Source organism: Danio rerio, chromosome 5 (assembly GCF_052040795.2).
Source record: "Danio rerio strain M-AB ecotype USA chromosome 5, GRCz13ab, whole genome shotgun sequence".
Lineage (NCBI taxonomy): Eukaryota > Metazoa > Chordata > Actinopteri > Cypriniformes > Danionidae > Danio > Danio rerio.
In genome coordinates this window covers 34,569,750-34,583,724 of record NC_141025.1, presented here as the reverse complement: position 1 = coordinate 34,583,724, position 13,975 = coordinate 34,569,750, and the positions used below count along the sequence as shown (strand labels likewise).

Here is a 13,975-nt window from a genome sequence, read left to right as displayed (position 1 = left end):
TCTTTAAATCTGAACAAACGAATCGTCCAGCTATCGTTAGAACAGACAGTTGACTTTAATTACGGCTATTGCTATCAAAATAAAAACCCATTTATGTTTAAGCAGGCTATCAAGATCGAAGTTTATGACATTACATTCATAAATATGAACAGGCACCTTTCTTTATACAAAGTTTAACTTTATTGACAAATCTAAACAGAAACTAACACCTAACACAAACACATTCATACAAGTGTAGAGAAGAGTAAGGAAAGTAAAGTAAGAGGTTGAGAGAATGTAACGATGGAAAACCTCAGATTTTGTAAGACCAAACCAAGTGAACCAAAAATAATCAACTTAACCCTTTTATTGTCTTTTTAGGGTTGCATTTAGCTCACACCAGTTGAGATAAAAGTTGTTACTTGCATTCCTTCGTGATGTGAAGAACCTCCCTTTGTTGAGCACGTGGCTGGCTGGTTGTTCTTTGTCCTTGCGAGGCTTGGAGTGGGGTGGAGCTGGTCGTTTCAAGTTGAAGCGGCAACGGGCCAGTCGTGATGACTACTGGTTTGCAGGGCACTAAACTTAACTAGACTCTCAATAGAAAAGAAAGAAAAGAAGGTATCAGGGATGGGAATGTCTGAGCTGTGCGATTAACCCATTTCGTCTGGGTCCCCGCCTGCTCCCTGGAGTCCTCTGAGTTCAAGCCTTTCTCTGGCCTGAGGTTTCTGGGTCTCAGGGGTTTCTGCTTACTTGGAGGTTTCTCAGCTTAGATCTCTTTCTTTGTCTTAGGTTTCTTTTTTTGTCTTAGTCTCAGGGCGGTGGCCTTGGGCACAAGCTTTAAAAGGATGGTTTGTAACCTCCCTCAACGCCCAAGTTGACCAATCATAAACTAACTTCCCTGTGAGATATTTTTATGGCTCCTTATCTAATGTGATGGCCTGTCATATGGCCACACAAGATTGAGGGTAACACACACACTCACACACACACACGCACACACACACACTGTGTCCTCGTGCCTTACCGCTGGGCTATCTCATATGGTGTCAAAACGTGGATTTTAATAGAGAACACAGTTTTTTTTTTGTTTGTTTCCTTCTCTATAGCCTCAGTACATTGATTTGCCATGAGCCGTCAGCAAAAGAAGGGGCCCATGAAGAAAGTTTTTGTGGAGCAAGAGGAGGAGCAAGAAAGGCCTGCAGAGGAGGAAATGGAGCTCAAGGATAAAGATGAGATGGCAAGTAGAGAGCCAACCTTGGCTGATTTAACCAGTTTGTTCAGTGCTCATATGGCAAAAATGGATTCCAGGGAGGCGGTCAGAAAGCAGGAGCACATGGATCAAGAATGACGGTATAAAGCATTACAACATCAGTTCAGTTTACTACAAATAGAAGTACAGGCCCTCACCTCGCCTACATCTGATGCCTGCCACATTGATACACATTCTCTAGATGTGCATGGTGCTTAAGCAGATTCTGATAATCAGCAGTTAACCTCCCCAAATGTCTTCCACTCCAATGTTGACCTTATTGAAGATCGCTCCCCACCACCAAGATTCCGTGAACCTCGATTAGAGAAGTTGGCTGATTCTGATGAAATAGAGCACTTCTTAATAACTTTTGAACGAATCGCTACAGCCTATTGCTGGCCTAAAGCTGACTGGGCATTTCATTTGATCCCTTTATTAAGTGGCAGGACAAGAGCTGCATATGTCCATATGGACCTGGATGACTTTTCCGAGTATGATAAAGTTAAAGCCGCCATCTTGGTAAAGTATGATATAAATGCTGAAACCTATAGATTAAGATTTCACTCCCTCACTGTTCTTCCTTCTGAGGCTCCCAAGGAACTGTATACCAGACTTAAAGACCTGTATGGAAAGTGGATTAAGCCTAAAGGAAAAACTACTGAAGAGGTAGGAGAAACTTTAGAACAATTTCTACTTTCTCCTGAACTTCAGGTCTGGATAAAGGAGTGTGACCTCACGACGGCAGCAGAAGCTGCTGCATTAGCAGATGTCTTTGTGGCAGCAAAAGGGAAGAATCAGTCCTGGGGGGTGCGAAGGCCTGTGGGAAGGCCACCCTTTTCTCAGTTTCCATGGCTGGATTGGGTAAGACTCCTCAGGGAGGTTCCCCAGAAATGAAACCTGAAATGGCTCTGAAAAGACCAGTGGTCTGCTTTCTCTGTGGACAGGAGGGGCACACAAAACCAGCTTGCCCAAGAAATTTCGTTAAACCGACTAATCTGTGTTATGTTCCTAGAGGTGGGGCGGATAAAGCCCAGAAACCAAATTGCTTGCTGCATACCACCACTGTGAAAGTCAACGGTAAAGAGTTTCCTGCTCTGATTGATACTGGGAGTGACCAGACACTGGTGAGTCGGAAGGTTGTGGCTCCATCTACACACACACACACACACACACACACACACACACACACACATACACGCACATTCGCTTAGACCAAAACAATACTCTCCTGCTCCTTCACTAACTGACACGCGCACCTTGCTCGAAACTACACACATACAAACAGGCATCGCATCCATAAGCACTTTAGGAAATAGAGACTGACAACTTTCCTTTGTTTCATATCTTTATTTATAAAACAAGTTCTAAATATTACATGTCACAATTTCTTTCGGTTTCGGTACACAGACAAAAAAAAAATCAGGATTGAGGATTTACAATTAGATGTTTTGTCTTAAGATAAATTTCAACATGCAAGTAGAGCTGCACCCCTGATAAAAACTCTCTCTTTCTTGTAATTGTCTAGTTATGCAGATATTGCTTATGTGTTTGATCAATTCAGGAGCTAAATTCTTAGATGCATATCTTTGCTCTGTTGTGACAGATATTCAAAAAAAATGAAGAAAAATAAAATCACGATTATTACATATAAACTCGGTGTAATCTTCGGATGTTACGATCTCCTCACTGTGTTTTAATATTCTTGCGTTCTTGTTTAACAAGATCCATAAACCATGAAGTCTAAAACCCTGACTTTGAATCTTGTTGCTTGATAGCTGCTAAATAGATTGATTTAATGCCACATTGACCACTGATTCACTGTTACAGGTGGCTTTACAGGCAAATCCTGAGATACAGATGGAGATAATGAACTGAAGGATGGAGAAGATCAGCAAAATTCCAAAAATCCCCTGACGAAATTCCTAGGTTAAAAGTAAGTTAAAACATCAGTTAATAGCTGAATAATAATTGGATCCATATTAAAACAAAAGCTCACACATTGTACAATTATTACTTACACAGATCCCAACATTTCCATTGTAAGAAGAATAGTCACATGAAGGAGAGGTCAGTAGACCAAAGTCTATGCCTAGCAGAATAATGGCTATTCCTGAAGTAACGGTACTGAACACATTCATTCCAAGAGACGCTTTCACCTACATAGAGAAAAAAAAATTTTTTTTAAATGACAGAAATTGCAACTAAATTGTCCTACACCTTTTTTTTTTTTTTTTACCAATGTAACAATAAATGTGATGTTTATCTGTTAGTGGTAAAATCATTAATGTCACTTAAGCAGCTGGGATAAATTCGGAGAAGCATCAGCTACACACTTTATTGCTCACTGGCTGTACACTTTAAGGAAAAACTGAACCAAATCAGGGTTTTTTGACATAACAGCAGAGCTCTTTTGATGCTAAACAGAACTCTTTCATATAAGGCTTGATCAAGAGCAATGTTGTAAATTGTTATGTATTTGGGTTCAAAATTTTAAAGTAGAAATATAAAAAGGTTTGTTCTCATTACTTTAGTCAAATTAGAACTTGCAGTAAAACATGACAGGTCTTGCTAATTGGCCGAACTTGACCTGGATATCAGAACTCTCCCTCCTCATGACGGCCCCCCTGGCAGATCTCTTTGAGGGAAGACCTTCTCTCTCAGGGACAGGGCACCATCTGGCACCCTCGCCCAGATCTCTGGAACCTCCATGTGTTGTCCATAAACACAGTGAGAAAGACTTAGTTAACCTATCGATGGCAGTGGTTAATAATATCACTCAGGCTAGAGCCCTCTACGAGGCATGCCTACGCCCTGAAGTGGAGTCTATTTACTGAGTGGTGCGCTTCTCGCCAAGAAGACCCCCGAACTTGCCAGATCAGCGTTGTGCTTTCTTTCGTTCAGAATAAGTTTGAGCGGAGGCTGTCACCCTCCACACTGAAGGTTTACGTGGCTGCCATTTTCGCTCATCATGACACGGTGGATGGCCATCCACCGTGGAAAGCCATAACCTCATCATCCGGTTCCTTAGAGGCGTGAGGCGGTTAAATGCACTCGGAGCGTCGCATCCTCTTGGGCGCGAGCACGCGGTGCCTTTCTATTAGACATCTGTAGAGCTGCGGGCGAACCCTGCAGAGATTCCTCCAAGGCCCCTAGTATCTGACTCAGCGGAGGAGTCAGTTGTTGACCCGTTACAATGTTGGCATACCCGCTGGTCAGCCCACGTTCTGGATATAGGTGCCTGCTATGTGCGATCCTCACTGGCAATCCCATACACTTCACTCAGCTACGGTTTAGTCCCTCTTCTTAGGCGGGCTCATGTCTTTTCTCCCCGCTAACCATCCATCATATGTGTACCCCCCCTTCTCAGGGTTAGTCTATATGTCTTCTTGCCACCAAATCTCCCCTTCTGGGCAGCAGGTGGCCTCCACAGTGTTTTCCCTATCGGGACTGCAAGCTTTCCCAATGTAATGTCGTATCTCAAATTCCTAGAATTAAGTGCACTAGGTGTATTTTTACGACTTCCCAAAAAATATATCTAAACCTGTCAGGTAAGTGAGGTAAGTTAGGGCCAGGGGGCACGTTGGAAGGCTACGCCTCTGGTGATGTGAGTGCGCACACGCTTAACCTGGCAAACCTCTCACCAGTGATGTGGTAAGGCTCATTTGCTGTGGCGTTTTCCATACATTTCCCCATTGTGGATGTTTCCACATAGCATTGAATTTCCCGTCCCACTGGGGAACGAAACAGTTACTGAAGTAACCCTCATTCCTCGAGGGGGGCAACGGAAATGCTATGTTCCTTCGTCACAGCAATTGCCCCTTAGCTGTTAGCTGTAGAAGGCTCTTCAGCTAAAAAAGGTGAATCAGTAATGCACAGCTGGCATCTTTATACAACATTAATTAACATTGCTGTCAACTGTGCATGTGGACGGCGCCAACTCATTGACATTTCATTGGCTCGTTTTATTACTCTTTCAGATGATTGGCTTCTGACGAAATCTCCATAGTGGATGTTTCCAGATAATATTACAAATGAACAGGCATTTAAAGAAAGCAATCTTTTGCCTGTTGAGCGAGTGTTGAAAGTCAGTGTTGTTGGATAGTAGAATGCCAGAAAAAATAAGGAGGTCCTGTGAGAGTTACAGATTTGACATGAAATAAATGAAAAATAAAACCCCTTAATAAAATAAATTTTGCTGTGTATTTTTGCAAAAACAAATGTACTTTTACCTCTAGACTGAGGAGATTTTTTTTTGGATTGAAGAAGGTTGTAAATAGTGTTTTTTAATTAATTAATTTCTTTTTGGAAAACCTTGAATTAAAGATGTCTTAAAACTATTAAACAGCACTCCATCTTGTACTAAGTCAATTTCGAAAAACGTACCAAATTTTGGCTACTTTATACTAGTTAGAACACTGAAGTAAATCAGAATTTACCATGGAAATGACGAAAATACTACAGACATTATACATTTTATTTTTAAAAAGGTTAATTACCTAATATGTAAAATAATCAAAAATTATTTATCAGGGATCATCATAGAGGAAAGAACCACAACTAATCTGGCATATGTTTTAAGCAGCGGATACTCTTTCAAAACATGGGGAGAACATGCAAACTCCACACAGAATGCCAACTGGCCCAGCCAGGACTCAAATCAGTGACCTCTTTGCTGTGAGGCAACAGTGCTAACCACTGAGCCAATGTGCTACAATGGAAAGAAACAGTGCTTAATAAAAAAAATAAACAAAAACAAAATAAAATAGAAACTTAAACATAAGATAAGTAAATTTTGATCTGAAATCTTTCAAATTATCTAAAGTTAAAACCACTGTTCAATGTTTGATAGCTTGCAATGTTTTAAATTGCATAAAAATGTCTTTAATGATGTAAATGAGTGGTGTACAGTAAAAGACAATGTGACAGAAGAAGAGCAGTCAGCCACATTATATGTACAGTACATACCACACACAGATGAAGATGATTCTGAGCAACAACAGACAGAGATCCAGCACTGATGTACTGAAAGAAACAGAACATGTCAAAACCCATTCTGTAAATTAACAATCATTGGCAATAAAGCGAAACAATGATAAAAACTTACAATGAAAGATCCCCAGTAGGTGATTCCACTAAAGACCACAATTGCAGGTTGATAGCGCACATTGGAGGTGAGTACAGTACCAAGTAAGAAGACTATTACTCCAATCATTATCTGGACAGTCTAGATAGCAGATAAAGATAATTTCTCATGATGACATAATACAGCACCAAACCTTACAGAAAAACCCAGTGTGTGCAATCATGTTAAAATCACATCAATTATGTGAACTATGTGAAACAAATGGTTTATGCAGTTTATTTGTGTATAATTCTAAGCGGGCTTTTAGCAGTTGGGTTAGTTACTTTCGTGTGTATAAAAGGTAGCTTTATTACACTTGAATTTTGTGAGTTAATAATACAGAAAGTAACTCCACAAGTTAAGATTCCACTAATCTTGTCAGTGGTAATGCAAGGACACCATTCTATAATAAGCATCACCAAAAGGGCAGAGTAACCTAAAAATCTCACACTAATGCTCAACCAAAAACTGTGTTCATATTTGATATCTAGAAGGAATGAAATGCTAAGCATAATCCCAGAACCATACAACATTGTAATTCATTATTAAATGCGTTACCCCCAGTGCCTTTGGTTGTGATTTGAAAAATCCTTGAAGAGGCGTGTTGGCCTCCTGTCCGTCATCACTACTAAGCTGTGTCACTTGTGGATTTATTTGGATGACGACTGTCGCTTTTTCAGTGGAGATGATCTTGCTGCTTTCCATTCTAAGAGCAATCTCACCTGTATTTAAAATGCAATTTAATACAACAGACATTTTGATAGTATGATTTAATATGCTTATTATTACACATTTCCAAGGCATTTCATGATACATCTGTTTTTTTTTTTTAATAGCTCAAATGTTGTCACTGTGATACTCAAAATCTTTACATTTCTTGACGTAAATAGTAAGTGTAAATACATGCTGTATTTTTAATTAACATGCTTATTGATACTTACTGAGATTTGAAATGTTGATGTTTTTAAAGCTAGAATATTATTTCTGCAGCCTTATTTCTAAACAGATGTCAAAAATTTTAATAGAATCTTTATGTAATTATATTTGTGCCAAAAAAGTAGCTTTTACAAAAAAAAACATAAACAATACACCATTACAAAATAAGATAAAAAAACACATTTTAATTACAAAAATGTAACATGCTCTGCCAACAATCTAGAATTTGATTTAGTTCCCTCCTTACAAATTCAGAAAATAAAGTCTACCAAACGGAATCATTCTATGGTGGTTTTGCCATATTTACTCAAGCACAAGGTTCATTTCACCATGTTTGTTAGATCATTTGAAATGATCTAATAGATTTCCAGCATGTAAATCGCCACTGAAAGTATTCGGCCTTATACTGAATTTAAGTAAACTCTTAAATAGAAAACAATTGCAATTTTTCAAAAACCAAATGGCATCAAATGCTAAATGTCGTATTGTTTTAATAAAAACCCAGGAGAGCAACGTACATTCAAAAACTGTAAGGTGTATACTACTCGATTTTAATGTACACATATTAATTATTTTATATTTAATACAATCAACTTTAATTGTAAGGTCAAAAAAATTTGAAAAAAAAAGCCTTCAAATGTTACACATGATAGTTTTAAAGTTCAATAGCTCTATATGAGAATGACTTACAATCACAAAACCCACTGCAAAGTGTTCATGTAGTTCTCAATTATAATGTACATCCTTTAATTTTTTTTTATTACAGTAAACTGTAAATCAGAGGGCAAAATGCAATGTTTTCATAACCGAATAGACTGGGTTTTATGATTTTGATTGAAGTCACTCTCATATAAAGCTATTGTAAGTCTTGTAAGTCATTCTTATATAAAGCTATTGAATTTAAAAATTATGATATTTCGCATCTGGAAAAAAAATCATTATTGAGAGAGCAAGTTACAAATTTGTTTTGGGTGTTTTTCTTATTTTGTAATGTGGATTTTTGTAAAAGATAAAAAAATAAATATATACATATACACCCTCTGAGCTTTGAACATTATACATATCATAAAAAGCTAAATGATAATTAAAAAAAGCATGAAATATTTTACCTGAAATGAAATGAGTTGAAGTTGTGGATGTCTGCTGCTCTTCTGGTGTTTGTTTGTGTTTGTGGAACCTTAAGGAGGAGCTTGTATCAGATGAGCTCACTTTATACTGTTACTGGTTGTGTTCTACAGGGTTAAAAATCCTATACAGTAAGTGCATTTCTAGTTTTTTTTTTTAAATTACTGTATGATTTTGGGAATTATACTTACTGCCCTTTAGAAGCTAATGCTTACATGCTGTTTTGCATGTTGTTGAAAAAATGCTTCACTTATATATAAATAACACAAATTACATGATAACATGAAAGTTATGCAGTTCTGATTGCATCATATTGCCTTCTTAAATATATTTTCCTTAATAAATAATAAATGCATTTTGTTGAAACTATTGCACAAGTTATTCGGCTTGATTAATTCTTAAAATCTTAAAATCTTGATTAATCTTAAAATCTAAAAACTGCTTTTAGGGCTTGTACAGAATGTTTTGTCATTTGTTCTGATATACATTTTAAAAATAACCTTTTCGACCTAGAAACAGAATTGAGGCAGGTGGTTTTGCAAATACTGTGAGCAGATGTAGAGGATGTATTGACCACATTCATTCCACTGCAGGTTTTTTTCCACCCACAAGGAAAGATTCTTATTATTTAAACTAAATCCTGTTTTTACTGCAACTGACAGTGATTTTTTGATTCAAGACATTAAAAATATGCTTATAGAAATTTTAAAAATCAGAAGTTGACAGTTTAAGTAGTAACATGATAAAGTCTAATTGAAGTTTATGAGATGCACTCACTAATACAGTATACTGAAACAAACATTTGTGTGTGTGTGTGTGTGTGTGTGTGTGTGTGTGTGTGTGTGTGTGTGTGTGTGTGTGTGTGTGTGTGTGTGTGTGTGTGTGTGTGTGTGTGTGTGTGTGTGTGTGTGTGTTTGAACAAGAACAAATACCATTGTGGTAAATGAGGGCTTACCATGGAAAGTATTGCAGTGTATTTATTTTCCGTTTCTGCAAAAATGCATCAGTGGTAAAAAAAACTGTAAAAAAAAAAGTGCATTTAACCCATCAAATGGTGCACACAGTCATAGTTAGATATAGAGTCATAGTTCATTCCAACGTATTGTTTGTTAAAGGTGCAGTGGGTCAGACACACTTTTTGTTGTGCTGGTTGAAAGTCTCTTCACATTCCAATAGTGATGATTAAAGTAAATGATCTAAATGTATTTTTATATTCTGGGTAAGGCATAAAACTAAGAAAATGTTCATCTAATTAAATATTGTTGAACCGACAAATCCCATAATTCTGAGAAGTAGACCAAACTGTCAACAAATGTAGATTTGTACAACTACGCATCTCTGTTCATGCAGATCTGCCATTGGTGCCTGCATGCGGGTCACAGCAGTAAAATCAAATGCTGAATCAAAACTTTTTAAAATACTTAAAAGTTACTTTTGCTTGCTAAAGGAAGGACGACACCATGACTGAAGTATTTCTTTTAGACAGGTAATGTTTTGCTTTAAAACTGTTTTAGTCACACAAAGCTCATGTAGATTTTGTTGTTATGAATGGGTTACATACACAGAAGTGTCGTTCAGCCACTGAAATCTTCCAGCGAAGGATTGATGTGACTATTTTCAATTTCATATGAGTGTATTTTTAAGGCTTGGTTGTGTTTATAAGATGCAAAGGAATGTGTGCTCATGCTTCACTTGAAGAAAATCACGTTATTTTTTCATATATCTTACGCTGATTATTTACCACTATTCTGCTAACGTGAAAATGACTTCCTAGTTTTCCTAGATTTCAGTTGCTCTGAAAGCCCGCCCTAAAGAGGTTTTGATTGGTCAGCTAAAATAATGTGCTGTGATTTGCTTTGTTTATACTCTTTTAATCGATCGATAGAAGTGGAAGATGACTTTTTTTATATTGAGAGTGAGGACAATCAAATACGACGTGGATGTAAACACTTCGGCTTCAGGAAGGGCATTGTTTTTTCGCTTTTTTATCGGCCATGGCTTCACTGTCCAAAGAAACAACAATGCAAAGGAATTTAAGTGACCGAGTGATTATAATGATGTGTCTGCTGTTATCAGGAGATATCCATCAGTGTCCTGGGCCTGCTTTATTGGATTTTGAAGGAAAGTTTTCGAGTGATTCTAATGTGAAGCTCCGAGATTCGAATGATGTGTGGAACAGGTGTTCGGAAACCACAGCGGATTGGAGCTCTATATCTGACCGGTGGAGAGATTTGCTTCCCTGTTTTTAACAAGAGAAGTAAAACGCATGGATAATGGTTCGGTGGATATGTTTTCTACTTCTATGGAAGTAGATGGAACGCTGAGGACACTGAGGCCTGAAGTTAGGTCAACAGAAGGCGTCTTATTAAGGGATCTAACGAATGCAAAGATAAGTAATTTAAGAGACATTGGTACTTTAAAGGGGTTGCATATGGTTCATCTTAACATGAGAAGTCTGCTTCCAAAGATAAGAAAAGTGAGACATTTGAGTCAGGAATCCAATGTATCTCTGTTTGGCTGCAGTGAAACATGCCTGATTTAATATCGGGTGCAGAGATACATATAATAAGCTACAATTGGATTCGAAGGGACAGAAATCGTAAAGGTGGAAGAGTATGTGTATATATTAGATCGGGCGCAGCCCCGGATTGGCAAATCGGGAGGACCGGGAGAGTTCCCGTTGACCCAGTCCATTTTTTTGGCCGCGAGGGCCGGTGTCCCTGGTTGCTTGCACTCTCGCACTTTTTTCCTTTATGTATTTATTTGACCATAACCCTTTATTTATTTTCTCGCAACCCTTGTGGCAAAATTCAATCTGCAGGTTAATATTGGTGTAACTATCATTCGACCCCAAACAGTGGCACTTTAAAGAAAAAAAGAATTCGATTAATTAATATTAATAAATATAACGCATGCTTACTGAAGATCAGATGATTAGAAATTTAAAAAGGGGAAAACAAGACGTAGCCAGTCTGGTCCAGAGGTCAGCTTGTGTGTTACGACGCCACCGACCTGGGTTTGAATCTCACCAAATTTTATTTATTTATTTAAATTTTTAGTGTTAAGACATATAATACAGTTTGAATTACTTATGTAGGTGTAAATATGTTATGTTTTGGGTGACCACTGTTACAAAGGACTGGATATCATTCATTCATTCATTTTCTTGTCGGCTTAGTCCCTTTATTAATCTGGGGTCGCCACAGCAGAATGAAAAGCCAACTTATCCAGCAAGTTTTTACAGCGGATGCCCTTCCAGCCGCAACCCATCTCTGGGAAACATTTACATACACTCATTCACACACACACACACACACACACTCATACACTACGGACAATTTAGCCTACCCAATTCACCTGTACCGCATATCTTTGGACTGTGGGGGAAACCGTAGCACCCGGAGGAAACCCACGCGAACCCAGGGAGAACATGCAAACTCCAGACTGGATATCTATAAAGAATTTTGCACAGAATATACAGATAATGAAGGAAAGGACATTGTGATGGTTTAAAGAATAGTTTTGGAGATTTAGCTACCCTTTAAACTTCTCAAATTTACGAAAAACATTTGAAGTTCATTTTAAACTGAATTGGAAATGACATTATTTTAATAGTCAGTCATGAACTGAGGTGGGCCGGTCTAAGGCTTGAAACTCTAGGGCTGAAAAGGAGGCCTACTTTGGCCCTGATCGGATGTTATGTCAAAAGAGAGCAAAGGCTTGGATTGTGATGCGGTTAAAGCTGTTTGGTTGGACATTATGTTAACGAGTAGCAAAGCATTTTTAGTTGGGTTTTGTTATCGCCCACCTGATCAGAATTAGTTTTATGAAACTCTGGTTGGGATTTTAAGTAAGTAAATTTTTAAGATTAGACAAGAGTTGATAATTATGGTTGACTTAAATAGGGACATGTTGAAACAAGATTCATCAGTGTTTAAACATTTTAAATTATTTTGTGATTTATATGTGTTTAAACAGATTATCACAGACAAAACAAGAATTACCCCTATAACGAAGACTATCATTGATATTGTATTGGTTTCTGATAATTCTAAAATTTTGAAAAGTGGTGTTATAGATGCTGGTATTAGTGATCAGTGTATTGTTTATGTAACTAGGAAAGCTAGGAAAGAGGCTATAAAACATCATAATACAGTGAAACTGAGATCTCTCAAGAAATATAGTCCACAGGTTTTAATGACTGAACCTAGCAAGGTTGACTGGTCTAAGGTCTTGCAGTGTGATGATGTAGATTGGGCCTGGAGTAGGTTCAAGACAAATGTTTTTAAAGTTTTGGATAAAGTTGCACCTTTTAAAAAGTTAAGAATTAAGCAAAGGACTGAACCTTGAATGAAGGATAGTATTTTAAAAGCAATTAAGGAGCGTAATGATAATTTTTAAATGTTTAAAAAAGATAGTAACAATTTATTTTAATATGAGCAAGAAATGGAAGGAAGTAAACGATGAGGTAAAAAAAAAATATATATATTTTTTTGAGAATAAGATAAAAGAAACTAAGCAAGATTCGCAAAAATTGGAAGATTATCAAATGATGTAGGGCCTCAAAAAAGTCTAAAACTAATTGTTCAAAAATGTGCCTTATTTTGGATGGAAAATTGATGTCAGATCCGTTAAAGGTTGAAAGTTGTTTTATTAGATTTTTATAACTGTGGCAGAGAAATTGGTTAAAAAGCTCCCAGTCAAAATGGGAGTTGGAAATTGGTTAAAAAGCTCCCACTCAAAATGGTATTTTTAATGATAAATTAGTTATAGAGTATTGTGCCAAATGTGGTTTTAATTTAATAATAGTTTTGTGTTTAATAAAGTAGATGAGGGGAATATATTTAAGAAATTAAAAACACACACACAAAAAAAATAATAATTTAGAGCAACAGGGTTTGATAATATTCCAGTGGAGGTCCTCAAAGACTCTGTGAAATTGATATCTCCAATGGTTTATTAATTATTATCAATAATATATTATTATTATTATTATTAATATTTCTATTTGTCAAGGTAAAGTTCCGGATGAGCTGATACAAGCAAGAGTTATTCCTCTTTTTAAGAAAGGTTGTAGGTTTGATGTTAATAATTATAGGCCGGTATCAATTTTGAGTTCTTTGTCTAAATGAGCAGATTTAAGATAATTTTTTAACATATGACATATTGTATGAGTTTCAATTGGGTTTTAGGAAAAATCATTCTATTGATTCAACAATTTTATATTTAACTGATTATATAAAGAGAGATATGGATAAAGGGAAGTTAAGTGGGATATTTTTGTTAGACCTACAAAAAGCGTTTGATACAGTTGACCACAGGATATTGCTTTTAAAAGTAAAAGCAATGGGTTTTGATAATATGGCCTGTAAATGGATAACATCTTACCTTGAAAACAGAAGTCAAACAGTAAATTTAAATGGAGTGTTATCAGATTATTCCCCTGTCCCTTATGGGGTTACACAAGGCAGTGTTTTAGGTCCGTTGCTTTTTTTAATATACATTAATGATTTGAAAATGGCTTGTTCAAATAAGCTTTTGTTATATGCGGATGATGCAGCAAT

The 13,975-nt window shown here is 36.9% G+C and overlaps 1 protein-coding gene and 1 long non-coding RNA gene across 2 annotated transcripts; one reads left to right on the top strand and one right to left on the bottom strand.

The window, feature by feature from the left end:
* The first annotated feature begins 1,016 nt into the window (after positions 1-1,016).
* LOC147844034 (uncharacterized) lies at positions 1,017-5,960 on the top strand. The gene is made up of 3 exons (XR_015491388.1): positions 1,017-2,089; positions 2,241-2,352; positions 3,056-5,960. It is a non-coding gene; the product is annotated as an uncharacterized LOC147844034 (long non-coding RNA).
* On the bottom strand, positions 2,560-8,428 carry ms4a17c.1 (membrane-spanning 4-domains, subfamily A, member 17C.1). Its single transcript, NM_001327935.1, is given in 6 exon segments — positions 2,560-3,150; positions 3,247-3,384; positions 6,194-6,250; positions 6,333-6,452; positions 6,909-7,072; positions 8,396-8,428. Coding segments are annotated over 5 exon segments (606 nt in total). The 5' UTR covers positions 7,056-7,072; positions 8,396-8,428; the 3' UTR covers positions 2,560-3,006.
* Positions 8,429-13,975: the final 5,547 nt, after the last annotated feature.